Genomic DNA, 21,122 nt, shown 5'->3' with positions numbered 1-21,122 from the left:
TCTGGTGATCTTTCTCAGTAGCCTGTAATAGTACTTAAATATACTTAACAACTTTTGTTATTTCTTCTGCTGTCCATTGCTACAAATAAAGCCTAATACTCATCCCTCAGCAGGATGTACAGGAGGTTTTTCCATTTTCCTAACAACATATTGAAGAACTAATCATCCTTTATTCCCCAGCTCTTCAAATTTCTGCATCAAACAAACAATTATTTTGACTTTGCTTCACTGGCCATCTTTCCTGCACTTTTATAATTTTGTTATGATTCTGGGGGTATCTTGCATCCATCTGAAAGCTTAGTGTCCAAATCTGGATGAATCTGGATGACCCAAGGGTTCATATTTATTTGACTCTACTCAACAGTAAACTTCTAGTCCTTAAACATCTCAGCTCCCAGCATCTGAAGACGTAAAGCAGTGGTTGAACTAAATGGTTGTTCCTGCCAGATGCAAATGAGTTTTTCCCACATTTCAGAGAGATGGGGTGGAAAGCAAACAGGAAACACTAGCATCCAGACAGTATTTAAAAATGATAGAGAAAAAGCACACCAAAGAGGAACTCGAAAGAGCTTGCCTGCAGAAGGAAGCACCTTTTGTGTTTTAGGGGCTAAGCAAGCCAAACAAACAACGTGAAGCTCAGGGAAAAAAAAGCAAAACAAAACAAAACAAAAGAAAAAAACACAAAACAAAAAACCTCCACACTTATAGTAACAAGTCCAGGAACAAAGATGTGAAAATCATAAAAATCAGATGATGGGGTCACAGAGTTCGTTAGTAAGGGCTTTGCATATTTTGCTTTTTTTTTTTTTTTTTTTTTTTTTTTTCTTGCACGTAGAAGGAAACTGCTGTTATTTTTGAAATTCCTTTTAAAGACTCTATCTTCTGACTGTCTTTGCAGCTGTGATGGGGCAAACCAGAGTGCACCCAAACTCTGGGGAAGGATGTCCTTAAACTACTAGGAACCTGCAAGTGTGACATTTAGCACAAACAATAAGGATAGTTTAGGGATATCAGAGCCATATCATAGAATCATAGAATGGCCTGGGTTGAAAAGGGCCACAATGACTATCCAGTTTCAACCCCCCTGCCATGTGCAGGGTCACCAACCACCAGACCAGGCTGCCCAGAGCCACATCCAGCCTGGCTTTGAATGCCTCCAGGGATGGGGCATCCACAGCCTCCTTGGGCAACCTGTTCCAGTGTGTCACCACCCTCTGGGTGAAAAACTTCCTCCTAAAATGAGGTAAAATGATTTTTCCAAGCTCAAAATATATATTTCTTTCTTTTTAGGAAGGAGAGCATTAATGTAGGAAAATACGTTGTTTCAAGGTTGAAACTCAACTGGGGAACAGCTCTCAGCTTCAGAACTCATGGGTCCTGTAGGATAAAAATCAGTGTTATCTACTGGGATCGTTTTTGTCTCTTTCTCTCCCAAGCATTGAATCTGTAATAGAGGAGCACGTTCTGACTGCTTTCATTTGCAGTTGCTCTTTTAAGGTTACACAGTCGCTGTACGTGATGCAAACTCGTTTGGAGACATTGCTAAGCTACAGGAGAGGCTGTTACTTCACGCTGGATTTAATCCCAATTACTGTCATACCATGGAGGCATACCATCATACCACAAGCGAGGCAGTTATAGGTCAGCCAGGCACAGGGCCGGGCAAACAACTGCCACTGTCCCAAACCCGACCTGAGTACAGCGACCGTGACTCGGCGGAGCTGCGCCAGGCGGGGACCGTAGAACCTCTCCTCACCGCGGCAGCGCCAGCTCCGGCCACCGGCACCAGCGGCAGAAAGAACGCGCCTACGTCACGTGACAGCGAATTCGAAAGAGCGGCGCGAGACGCCAACCACACGCAGGAAGCAGCCGGCCGGCCGCCCGCGAGACATGCCGGGGCGAGGCCGCCCATTGGACCGGGGCGGTCACGTGTCTCGCTTTCCAACGGCCGGCGGTGGGGCAGAGGCCCGCTCCGCCCCTCCGTCGCCCGAGCTGCGGCCGCGGGGCGGGAGGCGCATGCGTGTTGGGGCGACCGCCGGGCCGGTGTCTGTCTGGTTCCGAACGTCTGACGGCGGCACGAAATGGCGGCCTGACGCCGGGTTGCCGGACGGTGGGAAGACAGAACGGGCGGCTGAGGGCCCGGGCGGGGGATGGTGAGCGGGCTCCGGAGCCGGGCAACTCCGATCGCCAGCCGTAGCTTCGGCCACGCAGCGACAGTCATCGGGCCGGGCCGCCGTGCCGCGCGGGTGAGTGGCAGCTCCCCTCCGTCGCTGCCGGGTTTCCGGGCCCGCCGTGGCCACGCGAGCCCGCGGCGCTGCGGCAGAACGAGGCCGGGGCTGCGGGGGCCGTTGCCGGCGGGACGGTGCTCGATCGCCGCGGCTCCGGGCGGCCCTGCAGGCCCCGCCGCGTGGGAGCGAGCGGGGAGGGATCGCCTCCCCTCGGGGAGGGACTGCGGGCGGTGAGGGGTGACCCGGTTGGGCGTGTGTCACCCCGATAGGCGGCCGGCGGATGAAAAAGCAGATCGGCGTTTGCGGCGGGAGGCGGGCTGCGTAGGGAGCTCACCGTGTAAGGTGTGCGGGGCCGGGTAGGATCGCGGCTTTGAAGGGCGGGTGGCGTTTTGAGGAATTGCGCTGGGGGATGGCAGGAATACGTTCCGCTGCACGGGAAGGGGCAGAGTTCCCATTTAATCACCGTGGAGGGAAGAACCGACGGTGTTCTGCGAGACTGCTGCTAGCTTTTGCAGAGGAAGAAACGGGACCGCGTGTTAAAGCGAAAGAAGCCGTGTTGAAACGGCACGTCGTTTGAGGAAGCGAGAAGCCTGGCTCAGCTGCCCCGTGTGTGCCCTGTGACTTCCGGGCCTGATGGAAGGCTTAAGAGCGGGGGTGAAAAAAGCTCCATAATGCTGGTTGTGCAGCCCCACGCTAGCTGGCTTAAGGCTCTTGAGTACTATTGGGATGTCGGTGCTTTCTGTCGCTCCCACATCTGAGGTTGTGAGTTGTGACAGTGCAAGATTTTAACCCCCTGTTGTAGAAATAATATTGTGAAATGTCAGAGAAGTTCTCATAATACTATGTTAAATAATGCTATACGTATTAGGCGGGTTGTAGTAGCTCAACAAAACACGTGTTGAGCTTTTTAAATAAAAAGCCGTTTCTCATAATTCTTCCATCTCAACCTGCACAAAGCACTTGTGACAGAAAACTCCTGAAGGTTGTGCTGCATCTAAAAAATAACATAGAGATCGTTTTGTGTTGCTTCCTGTTTCACAGGTTAGAAATGCCTAGAATCCTTGTGCTGCTGTCTTCATATAGGTTGGATTCTCTTGTCAGCTCCTATTTTCAGACCTGACCTAGAGAAATCACATGAAGACAAGTAGGTATAAAGAACCTGGAGCCTGAGCCAATTAGTTTGCCACTTTTTCCTCACAGTGGAGAACAGGCTTTCTGGTTAATATCGTGCTTGTAATGCTTCAGTGGCTGTCATTAAGACTGGTAATGTGATCTTCTGTGGAATCCGATGGAGTAACTCTAGGTTAGTCTCATGAGCCTTTGAGCTGTGGCTGTTGCCAATGAGAGGCAGTCTTGCCTTCCTCTGGTGGCAAGTGTTTGTGTAGCCTGTATTCCCACAGGGAAACTGCACTGGGGAGCCAATTATAAAATAAGTATTTTTAGTTTTTTTCATAGGGTTAATTTAACCAGTTACCTTGTCTGCAGAGAATCATGTAGTGTGTGGTAGGACCTCTTTTTTTTTTTCCAGCAGAATGGGGCTTATGCCTTTTTAAAGCATTTACAGAGAACAGTTTTTTGTTTCTGTCCTTTTAAAAGATCCTATAGATAACTTGCCTTGTAAAATTCATGGCTTTCAGTTATGACCCCTGTAAGGCTGCTGCTATGCAGTTGGATTTACTGTTGTGCTTAAAAAATTAATAATAATTGGCTAAGCGAAATGTTCTGTAATCACGCATTATCATTTTTGGCTCTGTAATTCAATTCTTTGTGGAATTAGTTTTTTTCTGGACCAGCCTAACAGGGCTTTTTGAGGAATTTTATATCTTTCACTTGCTTAACATTTATATTGCTACAGAACTATGTACTTGATAAGCTTTCATATCTAGTGCCAGATGAAATCATCATCAAAACTTCCTTCCATATCAAATTTGAATGTAATTACTTGCCAAATCTTTCAGATAAAATAACTCACCTGGATTCATTCTTTGTTTTTGAACACAGCTGATAAGTTTACAAAAATGGAAGTCAGAAGTTAAAACTACAGATTTTAATTCTCTGAAGTTGACTTTGCAGTTCAAATAGCAAAATTACAGTTAGCTGCATACATTAATAGTTTTAAAACCCCTGATAACACCTAGGTGTCTTTTGGAAGAAAAGTCATCTGATTCATTTGCAATAGATTTTTTTTCAGCATTTTAATCAGTAATGTCTTAGCAATGTGGTTCTTTGTGGGAGGGTACTATTTTCATCCTTACCCAAAGTGAACTGGCTGTCCAGCTTTGGTCGGTCATTATCAGTATTGATTTTAGGTGCTGTCAAGGAACTTTTCTCTTGCAAGGATGTTAGTGTTTACTGAGTATCCTGAAGCAAGATGGACTGGGATGTGTAATCTTTTAACTAGATCCTTTTATGTGTTTTTGTTGTTTTTTTGCAGCCCATCAGCCTAATTGGTGACAAGGTATGGAATACAAGACTGAAAAGGAATTTTTCTAACTTGCTCCACTGCTGAAGAAAAATTACCCTGTGATTGAACTGCATGTTTCTATTGTTGCTTAAATTTAGTGTCAAGTATGGCTAATAACCACAACCCCAGTTTCATATGCCGTGTTGATTGTTGTTGCAACAAATGTTGAAAACACTTGGTTTTCAACTGTTGTTTCAATTTTGAGTTATTTCTGTGTGAACTCTGATTCCAATTACTTGTTCGGAATAACAAAAGTTGGAGATCCTTGCTGCTTAGAATGACTGGGCAATTGATCCTATGCGTTTCTGATATATCCTGCAGGCGTGGAAAAATGGCAAAGAGAATTGCAGAAAAGGAACTGACCGACAGAAACTGGGATCAGGAAGATGAAGCTGAGGAGGTAAGACTGTACATTAGATTCCTCAGATACATACTTATTTACGTGTAGATTTTATTCGTCTTGTGGGTAAAATCTTCAGTAAAATTTGTTAGAAGTGTAGGAGTTAAAGATGATTTTGTTTTGTTTTTACAGCTTCCCCTATGTGCAGATAATATGGCAAAGCAGCTTTTAACAGTCACCACCAGCTTAGAGGAATTTTACATTTCTAAAGGGAAATCCGGGCTTGTTAGTATGTCTAAAACTTTTGAACTGTTCAACTGTATGATGGATATTTATGCAGTTCACAAGAAAACGCTTTTGATTTCTTGAAATAGTTGACTCTGAGTTTCACAGATATAATGTAGTCTAGATATTTTCTTCACATATTTCCTGGCCTTCTTATTTAAAGCATGTGTTTTATCTCTAAACAAACTGTTCTAGTTTCTGTGCTACTAAAAGAAAAAAAAAAGCTTAGGCTTTATAGAATGTAAGAAAGAGAACTGATAGTACTTTTTCCTAAAACTGATAGAAGAAAGCTTCATCTCCTTATTCATTTTTGGGTAGTAATTAGTCATTAGCTAACTTTACCAATACTTGAACTTCTGTTTTTGTGGAATTTTTGTGGAAATTGTGGAAAACTGAAAGTATATCTCAACATACCTTCTCCAAACTGGATATTGTTTGTAACAGGGTAACTGTTACTGATACCGTACCTTCAGCAAAATTAGTTTCCTTGCTTAAAAAAAAAAAAAAAAAAAAAAAAATTGAATTATTTGCCATAAGAAAATTGAGATTGCAGTCTGTATAACAGAAAAATTGAATGCAAAACATGGAAAACAGAGCTGTGAAATATCAGCTAATCATCCAAGCACCTGGTGAGCTAGTGGTAGTACTGTAATATTCCTCATTTTTTTAATGTCTTCTTTTGCTCGTTAGGGAGAATTGTGTTCAAAGAGTACAGTTGTGTTCAAAAAGTATCTCAGGATTTCAGTCATCTCTTCAGGCTATGACAAACTGATGGATTCTGAGAATGCCACTAATAATTCCGTAACTTTATCTCCAAGGTGGGAACCTTCTCAGTGGCTAGTGAGGAAGTCCTGAAGAACAGAGCTATTAAAAAAGCAAAGCGTCAAAATGTTGGATCAGAGGTAATGTAATCACTGAGCATTAGTAGTATAATTTCAGTCAGTTGCAAAATATGACGTCTGTGTTCAAGACTTTACTTATCTGGGCTTGTAACAGTACTATATCAAGCTATTGTTTTAAAGGTATATGCGACTAGCCAACTGCTCCACTTCCAATCCTGGCAGTAGGCTTCTGGAAATCAAGCCTGGAAGCTACTAATTATTCATACTGGAGGCCTGGGGGATGTCCAAGGCAGTAAAAGCCAAATTATTAAGTTGGTCTAAGAGTGAAAGAAATGTCTGCTGTCAAAAACAATAGCACTTTTACCCCTTGAAGTGTGACGTACATTTTACAGTAACAAATGGAATGTAGAGAAGAAGTTTGCCTTCCTTACAGGCTTAGTTCCTTTGAAATCAATAACCAGTCTAACCATAATGGAGTCCTTTCAGAAGTCCTTGACAGATGCTTTGTCAATCATCTTTTTGTGAAACTGTCTTTCAAGATTGCACACCCCATATTAGGAATTGGACAGTTTTTACTTGCCATCCAGATTGCTTTTAGATAGGACAAGACTAGGCTCAATTTTGAGCTATGTAGCTTTTTCTTATGCTCTTCTTTTTCCTTCTGTCTAAGCACTATAAATGTGGCAGCTGTCCCATCTCACTTTTACCTGTGGTAGTTTTAGCCACAGATGTGGTAAAGGATGCAGTTACTTTGATGACTCTATTAATAACAGGATTATAGTGATATTAAAAAAAAAAACAAAAAAAAAAAACAACGAGCACCTTGGACAGGAAGGATTCAGGGGCAAAATAAAATGGATGGGACAGAATTAGTTGAGAAAGGGGACCAGATGATTGCAGAAGAAATGATATTAAGGCTGGGATTCAGCTGTCAAATATCAGAACTCAAAGAAGTCTAATAGGCTAGCCTAAAGTCTAAAAAGCAGAAGAGATGTCAGGATAGCCAACTCTGCATGATAAACCTGTGAAACATTTACAAAAAGATAAACTCAGAGTTTACTGAAGTTCATAAATGGAACAAGCAGAATGCTGCAAAGACAAGAGTCTGCAGTTTAACTGGGTTGTCTGGAGAGAGGTAGGACTGATCAAAGGGACAAGATAAAAATAGCCAGCTAGAAATGAGAAACAGAGGACTGAACTGGTAAAGGTGAAGCACAGAGGGAATCAGAGAGAGCCCAGGCCTGCAAGGCCAGATAGTGAAAGCAAACCTAAAATTGCTGAGTTCTGCTATTTCTCAGTGACAAAAGCAGATGAACCTCAGAAGACATTCTCCTTTTTCTGAACACTGAAAGAAGAGGAATTCTACTTCGGTAATAAGTGCTCATTACCTCAAAAGATATGTAGTAGATAAAAGTAGCAGTGCCTGTTTGTGTGTTAAATGTGCTATGTGACTATCTTACAAAAATGTGTAAGAAGCTACATCATAAAATACTATGGTAGTAGTGTTCAGAACTGGGTAATGAAAAGGTTGCAGAATGCAAATGCGTTACATTGTTACGCACAGTTTGTGTTTCTCTTCAGTCAGATTGAAACAATTTTGGTAAGTCTTAGATTTTACTACAAAGTATGCTGTTTTGATGAGGGCTGGACTCTAATTGTGGTTGTTCCTGAAAATGACTCTGCAGTTATATATTGCTCCATGATTATTTGAAGAAAACAAGATGCTATGAATATGCGAATAGGTAGACAAACACATCTGCTGCTCTGAACAATTTCTAGGCATCCATTTCCTGTAAATAGTTTATTTTCATTCCAATCCTCTGAGTCTTTTAAAAATAGTACCAGTAATGTGTCATAAGGAAACTATTAATCCTGTTTACATAGCTAACTTAGAATAAGGGACGTAAGGCATGAAATGACACATTGAAATTTAATATCTAGTGGCTTTAGAAGCACAGTGATGCATATATGACTGATTTTTTATTTCATTTTATTTTTCTATCCAGCCTGAAAGTAGAGGAGCGTTTAAAGGTTTTAAAGGCTTTGTATTGCCTTCTGGAAAAGAAGGAGGTGGCTTCAGCGGATTTGGTAATGGTGCAGGAATAAAGCCTTTAGAAGGCCTGTCTAATGGAAACAGCAGTATCTTCAGTACTCCTTTCAGCAGTTTAAAGACAACATCTGAAACAAAATCTGCTTTTGGTAAGCTTTAAATAAGTATACATTCATCAAAATGTTCAGCTGTAAAATCTGTAGAGTTAATTTAGTAGTGAATAAACAAATTCCAATAATTCTGTAGCTCTGTTTCTTAAAGATTTTAGACTAGTGGAGAGATTTGATATCAAATAAATGCAGTTTTAAGAGGTGGAAACTACAGTTGGATCTGATACTGGACATAAAAAATTTAGAAACAAAGGGAGTGGAAGACATTTGCTACAGTACACTCTGAATAGTATAAAAGAGCTGATGACACATTCCAGTTAAATCATCCCAACTATCTGTATCTTATTATTAAAAAAATACTGCTAATGGAAAATATCCTTTGAGTAGCGCTGACATCTTTGTAGTTTTGTTTAGTTTTGTGTTTAAGGTCTTGTTTCTATATCATTTACTTTTTTTCTTAAGCTTTGATTCTTTTACATCTAGTAAGACTGACTGCAATATAAGAAGCTTACCTCTTACATTTTTACCTACATTTTAAGATGCTAAATATTTTGGTAAATCTAACTCTAGTCTTGTGCTTTGGTATTTAGTCCCTTAACTTTACAAAGCCTTACTAAGTACTTCTGTCAACGTAGCAAGTTTAGATCTGTTTCATAGCATTGCCTGGTTTACTCAGCCTGTGCTACCTGGCACACAGCATTGTGATGCAATGAACTGTACATAACTTAATGTACATAACTGAACCAGACTTAAATGATTTGATAATTTGATACAGAAACAGAGAATGCTTTTTTTTTTTTTTTTTTTTTTTAAAGAAGTTCTGATCCGCATTTTTCTTTTAATAGGATCCCCCGTGTCAAATGGTCCGACTACAACCACACTTACTGAGAAGGCAGCTGCAAGCCCAAAAGCTAATGGTGGCAGCCAACCATCATCATCTGGCTATACTCAGAGTAAAGTCTGTAGCTCTAGTGTTTATCACAAACAGCTAGCAGCTTTAAACTGTTCTGTGCGTGACTGGATAGTGAAGCACGTAAACACAAACCCGCTATGTGATCTGACTCCTATCTTTAGAGACTATGAGAAGTATTTAGCAACTATTGAACAGCAACATGGAAACAGTAGCGATAGTGGCTCTGAAAACGAAAGCAACAAGACACCTGGCACGCAGTCTGTCTCCACATTTGGGAATTCAAAGCTACAGCAAGGATCAACTTTTCTATTTAACAACAAAACTGAGGATGCCTCTGACAAAAAAACCGAAGTTGCATCAGAAAAAAGAGACCCATCAATAGGAGCTACGTCAACTGTCTCATTTAATATTGGCAAGAGTGGTCACAGTTCAGGTTTCAGTTCCTTTGGTTCAGGAACACATAGTAGTTTCTCATTTTCTCCTGGAAATTCAGGTTTGTTTGGAAAAGATGCAAATCAGACAAAGTCTGTCACTGCAGTATCCACCAATACGTTGGAAGCTCAGACAGAAAGTGGGAACAGTGATGATAAAGGTAAATTCTATGTGTAAAAATCTTTTTAATGCTAGACTGTGAATGACTGTGACTTAAGAATACTGCAAAAATCACAGTTCCCGTGCGTGAAAGTTGCAGAATGATGCTACCCATGTGGGATTCTCAGTATTGCATACTGCTTAAGTAACACTGAAAATGTAGGATTATCAAAGCCTACGCATGTCTGTCAGACTTGTTTTCTGTAATAAATTCTTGAGCTGAATGCAAGACTGAAACCAATGAAATTTAAAGCAACTGGTATGTTCATCTTTGAGCCTGTAGGACATCTCAATTCTATTGCTTTTTCCTGTAGCTTTATTAAAAGATTACTCAATCAAATACATAAGATATGAAACACTTGCATGCATCTTATTTGCAAGACCGCAAGAGACAAAGTTGCTTGCTATTGGAAGGTCTGTAGCTAACTTGAATATTGTTAGCTGATAGAAATGCTGTAGCAGCTGAAAGAACTGCAGTGGCATAATCCTGCCCCTCTCTTGTCTGTCGTATCTGCAGCTGAGTACCTGTCTCCCAAATTAAACCTGGCCTTGTGCACTTATTATTACTGAAGGCTACTCTTATGTTAGAACGATTTTTTCCCCTGAGAAAAGGTTGTGACTTAAATTTGACTCATTAAGCTCTATTTGCTGTGTTTAAATGTTTTTTGATTGGTTGGTGGGAGTTTGATATTTTCATCTAATTGAAATTGAAGATGAGCATAAAGTTGCTTGACTGGAGGAAAAAAAAAAAGAAAAAGACTTTGCATAAGTGAAACCATCTAAGAGCCCACACTGACTTAAACATATTTTGGCAATCAGTGACAGGCTATGCATGTTTATATGTATTATGTTATATGTTTATATAACGTCTATAGTATGAATAACTAATTCTAACACAAGCCTGATATTAACACGTGGGATGTATTGAAACTTTATTTAAAGGTGGAGAAGAAGAGGAAGAAGAGCCACCAAAAGTCATTGTTAATGAAATAAAAGAGGACGATGCTTTCTACTCAAAGAAGTAAGTGTCTTTGCCTTAGAATAATGAATCGTAACTTTGGGAATAAAACATGAAGTTCTGCATGTAAAAACATAATTACAAAGACATGTAGGATTTTACTAATATTTTTGTGTCTTAAACACAGCTATTTGTAATAAGGGTTTTTCTTTGTAATTTTTTTTATTTTATAGTGATTGAAGGAATTTCTGCCTTTGTCTGTCTGTAGTGTTTTTATTATTGTTTGTTGAATAATGCCTTTATAATAATTGTTACTGCTTACTCTCTACAGATCCTGAATACAAGTCACTGTGTGTGTGTGTGTGTGTGTGTGTGTATATATATATATATATATATACATATATATATATATACACATATTTTTCTTTTCCCTGAAAGTAATGCTTGTCATTTCAGTACTGAAAGGAATAGCCTCCTGTTACTGAACTGATGTGTACCACTGTACTGTATTTTGGGGTGCATTACAAACAGCATAGGGCAAAAGAGGTGATTCTCCTGTTACGTCTAGCATAGGAGCAGCCTCGTGTTGAGTATTGTGTGCAGATCTGGGCTCCACAGTACAAAAAAGATCTGTGAGTGCTTACAGAGGAGGGCATCAAAGCCACTAAGAGCACAGAAGGGCATGTCCTATGTAGGGAGAAGCTGAGGACCAATGGGCTATTCTGGCTGGAGGAGAGGAGGCCAAGAGGTGATCTCCCTGCTCTCTGCAGCTCCCTAGGAGTGGAAGCAGAAAGAGGTGCCGGACCCCACTCCTGTGAACTGATTACAGGATGGGGATGGCACAGAGCTGCACCAGGGGATGGTCGGACTGGACATAATTATTTACTGTGAATACATTTATTTACTGTGGTATTTATTTCCAGTGGTCAGGCATTGGAGCAGGCTTCTTAGGGAGGTGGTTGATGCTTCATGTCCATCAGCATTGAAGAGGTGTTTGTATACCATCCTCAGTAATATCCTAAAACTTTTGGTTAGCTCTGAAGTGTTCAGGACTCAGTGATCCTTGAAGGTCTCTTCCAACTGAACTGTTCTATCTCTTAGAAAATAAATCAAGCAAAGTCAGGAAGAATAAGGATTTATTACTCCTAGCCCCGAAAGTTAACTGATTATTGTTAAACCGCTGGCTTACTGGGAGTCAGACATATGGCCATACATATCTACACATATATTTGGGGAAACTGCTATTTAATCTCTATACAAACTATGTTTGCTTTTCTTGTGCACAGATGTAAACTGTTCTACAAAAAGGATAATGAATTTAAAGAAAAAGGTGTAGGAACATTGCACTTAAAACCAGCAGGAAATGAAAAAACTCAACTCCTAGTCCGAGCAGATACCAATTTAGGTAAGTAAATTTCTTCTAACAACAAGTCTTGATGTAAGATTCTCTGCAAAGCATTAGGATTTTATACATAGTATAACTGATGAGATTCCTGATTTATTTTTTTTTCCCCTCTTGAATAATTTCAAGCAATTGGAACCTCTAACAAGTATTCTGAAATAATACACTTTAAGTAGTGCAAGGAAGTAAAAAGTTATGGTGTATGATGGGGTACTTTTTTCCCTAATTTTGTTTTAGTAGCTATTTGCCACCTCTGACTTGCTGAACGGCTGTGAAGCTCGGCTTTAGGACTCCACAATCAAGTATATTTGTATCAGAGGTGTGATGAACGTAGGTGATTATAATTTCTGCTATGATGTAGGCCATGCATCACCTGTTTTGATATTAATTGTTGAACAGCTTTGCTACATCTTCAGTACCTCATTTCAACAAATGTGAAATGGAGTTCATATTAAGTTGGCAACTTCCATAAAATACAGTAAATTATGCTTATAAAGATGTGAGAACTGAAGCCATGCTGTGCCTGCAAAGCCACTGGTAAACCTTATCTCAGTTTCACTTTATTAAATGCTCTGGCAGGTCTGTAAAAAGCCCCCACAGACCTATTAGACAAAGTTTTCAAATATATGGTGAGACTGAAACTCCTATGTTGGTCACTTCCAAATCAATGACTTCTTCTGATGGAAACGGGCAAGGTTTGCCTGATAAAAGGCCATTCTTTTTAGCAATAAAACTTAAAGGTAGCTAGAGCAGTGATCATTTTCTTTCAGCATTTTTTTAAGGATTTGAATATGCTGAATGGAGCAGGCGAAAACTTGCTTTCTCCAACTTACATACCCCATAACAGAAGTCTTAGTTTTTAATTCAGCTGATGCTAATTTTCATTATGTTGATTTACATTCCCTCCAACGTCATCTGAGGTGATATTAGGAATTTTTTTTTCTAGCTCATACACTTCAGCTTGATGACTCCAAGCACTGGTTTGTACAAGCAGCTACACTCATAGTGATGCACACTTTCCTTTTTGCTATCTTCACACAGTGCTGTATTACTTTCCTTAAATCTCACTGTGTTTGAAAAACTGAACTGGAAAGGAAGGCGAAGACTGACTTTTCCATAAACACTACTACCGTGTTGTGAGCTATTTACCAGGTTTACAAAACGTGTGCATCTTCTGTTGAAGCAGATTTGAGTTTGTTTGCAACTGTTTTAATAGACCACTAATACTGTGCATCTCAAACTCACTACAGAGTGACATAGAACCATTGTTAGTAAGAGGTAGACCACAACAGCTGTGGTATATGATTTACAGAATAAATACTTTGTATTTATACAATAGTTTGTCCATTTTTAGATTAATATGTCTGTATGTGTGTTAAAGCTAACTTTTTTTGCTTTTGCTTACGAGCTGTGCTTCTGAATGAGTAACTTGCATAAGCATAAACTAAGTAGTGACTCAGTTCCTTATTTGCTGATTCTCCCACGTTCCTTTTTCACTGTATGTCTCTACTGTCATTTGCTACACCTCAGCTCCCTCCCTTCAAAGCAGGAGGGCGTAGTGTTTTTCAGATTCCTCCTTTCTACTGAGGAAATAAATTAGGAACAGGGGCTGTGAGCAGATGCTTAAAGAATAAGACAAGTATATATGACACTTCAGAAGGAAGTGTCTTTCCTTCTTTCCAAGCAGACTTAAATCCCTATTTAATAAATATACTAACATCCAATACTGTAAAAAAAGCTGGAAAATGGCTAATTTTTTTTTTCTCCCTTTACATGCAGGAAATATACTGTTGAATGTTCTAATTCCACCCAAGATGCCATGTACAAGAACCGGAAAAAACAACGTTCTTATAGTTTGTGTTCCTAATCCACCAATTGATGAGAACAATCCAACTGTTCCTGTCACTATGTTAATAAGGGTGAAAACAAGTGAGGATGCAGATGAATTGCACAAAATCTTACTCGAGAAGAAGGAGGCTTAAGTATGTTGCAGTCAGTGATTTGAGAAAATATTGCCAAACTGCTGCTGCTCTATTTTTTTTTCCTTCCATATCTTCACTTGAACACTTAACTCTTTATTCTGATACTAAGAACTACTATAGAAATTCTGGAAAAATCTGTGAGGAAAAGGTAAACTAGCTAATAAAAATTTTAATAGAACAAGTTTTTGGACTGTGCTCCCTCATTTTTCAACGTTGAAATGCAGGACCTCTTCTGGATAAACTACACTGACTTAAATTAAAGCATGTTTTTAACACTGGTCAGTTTGACTGAATGGACTGAAATCAGAGTATAAAATATGGTACCAGAGATTCCTCACAGACTACAGTGCAATGCAACAGCCTCCTATTTTGAGAGGATATTCAAATGTAATCGTTGAAACTGTTTCTGTACTCAAGATTTTTATTTTTAATTGGTCTATCATGCTGGTGAGACTAATTTTTCAAACTGTCAATAACGACAATGTACCCAAACAATGATGATGTATATTGTACTGTGTTTTAACTCTTACAAACTTGTGTGATTCTGGGACTTGGAGACTGCATCTCCAGCTATTTAATACAAAGTTAGCTTGCATAGTCCTGTTGACCATAGTGTTTCTTAAAGAAGAACTGTCATTTCTGTTCTTACTGTAGCAACAAGCTAATGATGTGCAATAGTATAAGCAGACAACTGGAAGACTGTTTATCTTGGACCACAACCACAGCTGGCATTTACTGCCTTCTGACAAGTCAGAGGCAAAGGTTCTAATGTATTCTTCCCTAATCTGTTGGGCTAACACTGCAATTCAGCAGGGGCAGAGGGTACTTATCTTGCTAGTTGCTAGTACTCCACTGAAAATAGCTTTTTCACAAAGTTCAGGATTTGTAAAAATCCTTGTACTCTCTCTGGCCATTACCAAGAATGCATGCACAAATGTATGTCAGTAATTATCTTTCCTATGTGCTCAAACTACAGTTCATTGCTGCACTCCCTAAAGCAGTAGTTCACAGCTTTGGGATGAGCTTTCTGTCACAACGAGGGAGCACTTATTTAATCTGTAACAGGTTTTAGCAGAGTTGAAATAAACCATATGGCAGTGATTCACAGAGCCACAGAACAGAACATTGTTTTGTCCTAGGTTTCATCAGACTTTATTCAGTTAGTTAATCCGTTTCTTTTTCAAATCTTGTCCTGGTTGGCTGGCAACTCCTTCATAAATATTTTTCTGCTTCACTTCCATCTTTGAGAACTACGAGAGAGCTGGATGCTGATGTTCAATTTGACCTCTGATTTGTTACAGTGACCAGCTCTGGGGATCTGGAAGAAACATGCCACCCTGCTTCTGGCTAATAAGGCACAGAGGGAAAAACCAAATATTCACTAATGCAGCAGCAGGATGCAGTTCTCACAGGGGATGATACAATCTGTAACAGTGACAGCCTGTGGTGGGGAAAAAGCAGCACCATTTGAGTAGATTTCTTCTGTCTGCTTTCCATGAGGGAACAAATGGCTGTCTTTAGTCCTAATTTACTGCACAATTCAGGTTAAGGCCTCCCCCCCCCCCCCCGTTAACTACAAAGGAGAAAAACTTTACAGCATCTACAGCCCTCCTGACCAAAGTTCAAAAACAAAGGCCTTTGTTCAACATGTCAGCTTCATGAGATCACTGGAATTGCATTTTTAACACTCAAGTGTAAAGGGAGCATAGATACTGTTTCAAGTATTATTCAATAAATACAAAGCTGTGCCTTTTTTTTTTTTTTTCTTGCACCCAGCTTAGTGTTTAACTGTTAAAAATAATTGACGTTACTTTCCTCAATTTTGATTTTTCCTAAACTGGAGGCCAAAAGTTGAAGGCTTTCACGGTAACTGTGTGAATGAAAAATAGAACTAATGCCTGAAACTTTATTTATAGGCTCAGGTGTTATCATCCAAGGGCTCAGTAAATCTTGCATTTGTCTTTAGATTATAGTGTCTTAACCTGTTGCCATGAAGCAGCATTTATAGGTTAAACTGCTGGATGGGGTGAGCAGATTTTTGTTACGCATCTCAATTTAAGAGTAACTCAGTACAGATGGTTTCAGGGGTCTTATTTTTATGTTTATTTCCTAAATCTCATGGATTTATAACTTACTGCATATCCATTGAAGTGTGGACCAATTAAAACAGTTAATTAAGAGACAAACTGAACTTCCTAGGTATCCTTAATGACTTACCTCCAAAGCGAGGCAGTCGCAGGGTTTTTTGCACATGCCTCTGGCCCAATTCTAAAACTGCCTAATGCATCTTTGTTGTGTTTTCAAGGGTGGCCATTCCGAGGATGAGCAGAGAGTCTAAGAAAAAGGTAAACAGAGTAATAGAATACACTGATACTCTGGAGAACACTGTTCATGGTAGCAAGCAATATCTTCTGTTAGCTGTGGGAAAGACTATTAGAGATGAAACATCAAAATTCTTTAGCAGTGTACGTATTTATCAGTAAAGTGTAGGGAAAGGTAATAGAAATCTTGTGTTAATCACAAAGTCAGATATCTAGCTTTAAAAACATGGTTTTAAAAGTGGGAAAGATAACTGCAAATTAGAGATTTAATCAACATTCTTAGTGACCCTGCAATTATCTGACTATGAAGCAGTAGAAGTCAGTCAAACGTTTCACGTGGTGTTCAATTATAAAGCACAATCCTTCTCAGTACTGTTACTAAAACAAATCTATGATAAACCTTCAGTTTCTATCTAAATATTAAAATAAAATGATAGATGATTATAAAAAGCTAGGGATCATTACATAGAAAACTAAAATGAGTTAAAAGCAACTTAGCGGGGAGAACGGAAATCAATTTATGCCTTCATAACTAAGTGGCTACACAGGGGAGGACTTTGATCAGAATTCCTGTTCAACGAGGCATTCCTGTATCGTGGTTAATATCAAGGTAGTTATCAGACAGCTGATATTAAAAAAAAAAATCTTAAGTTTCCTCCTGTAATTTGAGTTAATGCCTAGACTGTTAAAGCTGTACATAGGTGTTGGAGTGTCTAATAGATGACATGCATTCTTCCTTTTGTTGCAATTTTGAAATTTCAGCAGCTTGAAAGCCTTTTCCCTCCCACCTTTTTGCTCCTCCAAAAGAAGAAAGTGAAGATCTCAGCTTCTTTTCACTTCTCCGAATCATCTCTAAAAGAGATTATTACAGTTGTTGTGAATTTTATTTAAAATACTAAGTTGCTATTTGCAAGTCCTTTGTAATGTACTTAAATGATCTATTTGGGAACACAACACCATCTTCCTATAATCTCTTTTTGCTGATGGACATGAAAACTCAAATCTGTAGTTTAAATGAAGATGTTGCAGAACACAAACCAATTAAGAGGTAAGGCTTTAGTAGCAGGAACTTTAGTTCAGCTCCCTTTGCAGCACTGTAACACTTACAATGTTCTTAAAGACTTACTTTCTGATGCCTTAACTTATTTGCATCTGCTAAAATTTTGTAGCTGGTGCCTGCGTGCAAAAATTTACTGTCATTAAACAATTTTCAGTGGCATGAGGTAGTATAAATTCAATGAAAATGCTGAATGTGATTATCTCTTAATAGACTTCAAACTGCTCTGAGTTTTTCAATGGATACTTACTTTTCACATAACTTGTAACAATGTTTTCATTAGTTCTCATGCATTGAGGAAGTGTACAAAAATCCTTGGAAAATGTGAATAAATGAATGAGAGAGATGTCTTGTGTGTATCCCTTTCACTTGGACCGTAAGCACTACGAACAGAAGGAATTCTACACTCAGCTGCTTGCAGGTGAGCTGCCTAAGCTGCTATCACATCCCCAAAGGCTTGGTCAGCAAAATACTGACCTGACGGGAGGTAAGAAAGAGCCAGGGTGGCCTTTTACTTGGCAGAGAAATGTTAGTTCTTGCATATTAAGAGAATTACTGTGGGGACTGAAATCTAAAAATCTCTCCAGCTTGAACATTAAAAGATGAAAAGCAGTCATCTCTGTTTGCCTGACAGTATCCAGTGAGTGACATTTTTAGGTCAAGCCTAAAAGCTCTACCCAAAAGCCAGGCCATAAAGTGATTCTTAGCTGTTTTGTGACAGTATGCTAAACATCAAAAACAAATTTAAAAACAGACTTGTAAAGAAAAGCCATGAACTGAGACCATGAGAGTTACACATATCATACAACTGTGCTTTCTTCCATTAGCCACTGTTGTTCTGTTCAGCCCTACCTCAGTTGTCTCTTTAGTTCTGGATGTGTCCATTCCCACAAACAGGAGCTACTTTTTGCATGAGGGAATATTAACTGGTGAGCAAACATTACATTGATTTTAACCTGGATAACTTAGTCCCTAACCTGGCACAAAATTTCATGCTCATTTGTACAAGTCAGTGTCCAAACCTGACAAGTTCATAAAATACTGATAACTTCCTGCATTTTCCATCACCCTCCAACCCTAGATGTTGCTGAAAACTTGAGTTAAGATATTATACCACACTGAATATAATACTGCAGTGTATCCATCAGTGAAAAACAGCAACAGCAACCACATTTTAGATGATTTAACATTAAGAAAGCGAAAGTAGTATAGTATTGGCTCAGGGTGAAAAGATTAGGTTTCTACTGATACGTCTCCATTTGAAAGCGTGTAATATCAAGAAAAGTTGCACAAAAAATACAAAGAGCAAACTGAATACTACCACAGTGCAAATTACTAAATGTAACACAAATAGCAAGATGGCAGTATCCTCCCATCTTCTAGAGTACTTGTAGCTGGAGTTCTAAACCAAAGATTTTACCATTTGCAAACCAGAAAACGGCAAGAGTGAGTGCAGATGACTGCAACTCCTGAATATCCAGACTCAAAGAGCATGTACTTCAAAACAGTCTGTATCATCAAAATCAATCTCTTTCCTCGTCTAGTAAACACCTCTCAGAGCAGACTGGCCACACAACTGAGTCATACAGAAGAACAGATCCACCCAAAAAGCACGTTAAGCCCAAGCTAAAGGCTACACACCTACTGCATGCTATTAAAACAAGTGAAGCAGACAAGTAAACTTTATCGCAATACAAACAACACATCCCCAGACAGATTATGGGTTCTAATCACTCTATAATCACTCTAGTGCTGAAGACAAACTGAAAGCCAAAGTAAGAGCAACAGCCAATTGAGCAGTTTTGAGTAACACAGCCTTCCAGATGACACAACATTTGAAACTGTGAAAAAGGTCAGACAGAAGAGCAACAAACTTCCTTGGCTATTCAGTAGGTGGTGAGTGGATTATAACCTCTACACCACTCCACAAGTTACGGTATGGAGCTGCACAAAACATGAGTGGCACATGAGAGCCAACAGAAGGATGGTGATGCCACAACATAAGAATACAGCTAGAAGAAAATTACACTATCTGACAGTCACTGATACACCTTTCCAAGTTTCTGGCAGGATTCTGCTCAGATAAAACATGCCGTTCATTTTTCAAAGATAGAAGATACAAATCCTTCTATTCTTACCCAAACATTCTGAATATTAGTAAGCATTATAATCACAATAAGTATTCACTGTCACCAGTTTCGTGGGAATTACAATTAGGGACAATCTTCACTGAGAGGTCGTGCAGAAACTGGTCATCTCCGGAAACCAGCATAGGCTTTAAAGACACTAGAATTCACAAGCTCAGGTAATTAACTGCATGTAGAAGTTTCCAACTTTGGTTTGCTATCTTCCATCATAAATGACATAAGATTTTGTTTCAGTTATGGTTTTTGAATTCCACCTAAACCAGTGGGCACTTCACACATTCCTCTGACCTGCAATGAGTACAGTCTCACAGAAAACCTGCAGATGGTTTCTCCACTGTAAAAAGCAAATATCCAATACTGAAGAGAAAACCATAGGTCACATACCAAATATAACACCACTGACAGTTTACGAAATCAAGTGTTTTCTTACCATTAAAATGAAGTCAGAATGATTGCAGTGAATTATCACCTATGCCTGGTACATACGGAGAAGATGAACAGGTTATCTATGGATATACTTAACAGGAAGTATGGAATTCAGAATTCCTCATGGGGAACCAAGCTTGAACAACACCCCTTCTTGTTTCTTGATCATCTATCTTTTTTTTTTTTTTTTTTTCCTCCCCCCAACCACAGTATAACGCCACACTTGCAGGGAAATGCAGGGATAAAGGAGTGGGCTCTACCAACCTCCTCATCTTCAAGAGCAAAGCAACACGTCCAGACTTAGTGCAGGCACTCTATTTCTACGTGGCATCAGGTGTTGATGAACACACTGATTTGCATATAAATTAAAGTTTGCATCAGTGCTACCACCTTAAATTTATAATTGGTTTGTGTTTCATTTTAACTGTTTTTATGCAGAAGCCTACCCCCTGAAGATGCCTACTGTGAAACATTAGTCACAAAAGTCAGCTAGAAAGGTAAGATGCAGTGCCTTGTAATTCTTCAAATAAAAAAATGACTCAATGTCATGGAAGTGCAACTTAAGATAGCAAAAGCAAGTACGAGCTAAAGAACAATTTTAACAATGCTGTATAGGCCCATATTGAAGCTCTTCCTAAACTTGTCAGGAAGGAATCCCTGTAGCCAACCAGTATTAAACTCTAGTCAAGCCTAAATACTTACAGCTACCCTGGCTTAGTTTAAAAGAAAATAACTGTTTAGAAGAACTGATTTTCTGTTGTTTGGTTTTTGATTTGTTGTTGGGGTTTTTTGTTTGTTTTCTGTAGGCTTTTTTTTTTTTTTTGCTTGTTTAATTTTGCTTTTATTGTGTCTACCTAATGGAGAACTCAGACATTTAAAACAGATTTGGGAGCAGTGATTTGAACCCTCTTTCCCTTCATACAATGTGATTCAGCAAGCAGAGTTAGGCTTTGCCCAAAGCGGAATAAAAATGAAGAGTAAATAGGCTATCTTTTCTCACAGGTGT

At 39.3% G+C, this 21,122-nt stretch overlaps 1 protein-coding gene across 1 annotated transcript; it reads left to right on the top strand.

The window, feature by feature from the left end:
* Window positions 1-5,023: 5,023 nt before the first annotated feature.
* NUP50 (nucleoporin 50) lies at window positions 5,024-14,165 on the top strand (the record flags this gene model as incomplete). Its single annotated transcript, XM_079549068.1, has 7 exons — window positions 5,024-5,092; window positions 6,136-6,219; window positions 8,166-8,358; window positions 9,165-9,824; window positions 10,766-10,844; window positions 12,068-12,186; window positions 13,963-14,165. 7 exons carry the CDS (start codon window positions 5,024-5,026, stop codon window positions 14,163-14,165), a joined length of 1,407 nt encoding a protein of 468 aa, XP_079405194.1.
* Between the last annotated feature and the right edge of the window lie 6,957 nt (window positions 14,166-21,122).

The sequence above is a fragment of the Tetrao urogallus genome (genome assembly GCF_951394365.1).
Source record: "Tetrao urogallus genome assembly, chromosome: 1".
Classification (NCBI taxonomy): domain Eukaryota; kingdom Metazoa; phylum Chordata; class Aves; order Galliformes; family Phasianidae; genus Tetrao; species Tetrao urogallus.
Note: the sequence above shows the minus strand (reverse complement) of the source record. Positions and strands in the feature narration are given on the sequence as shown.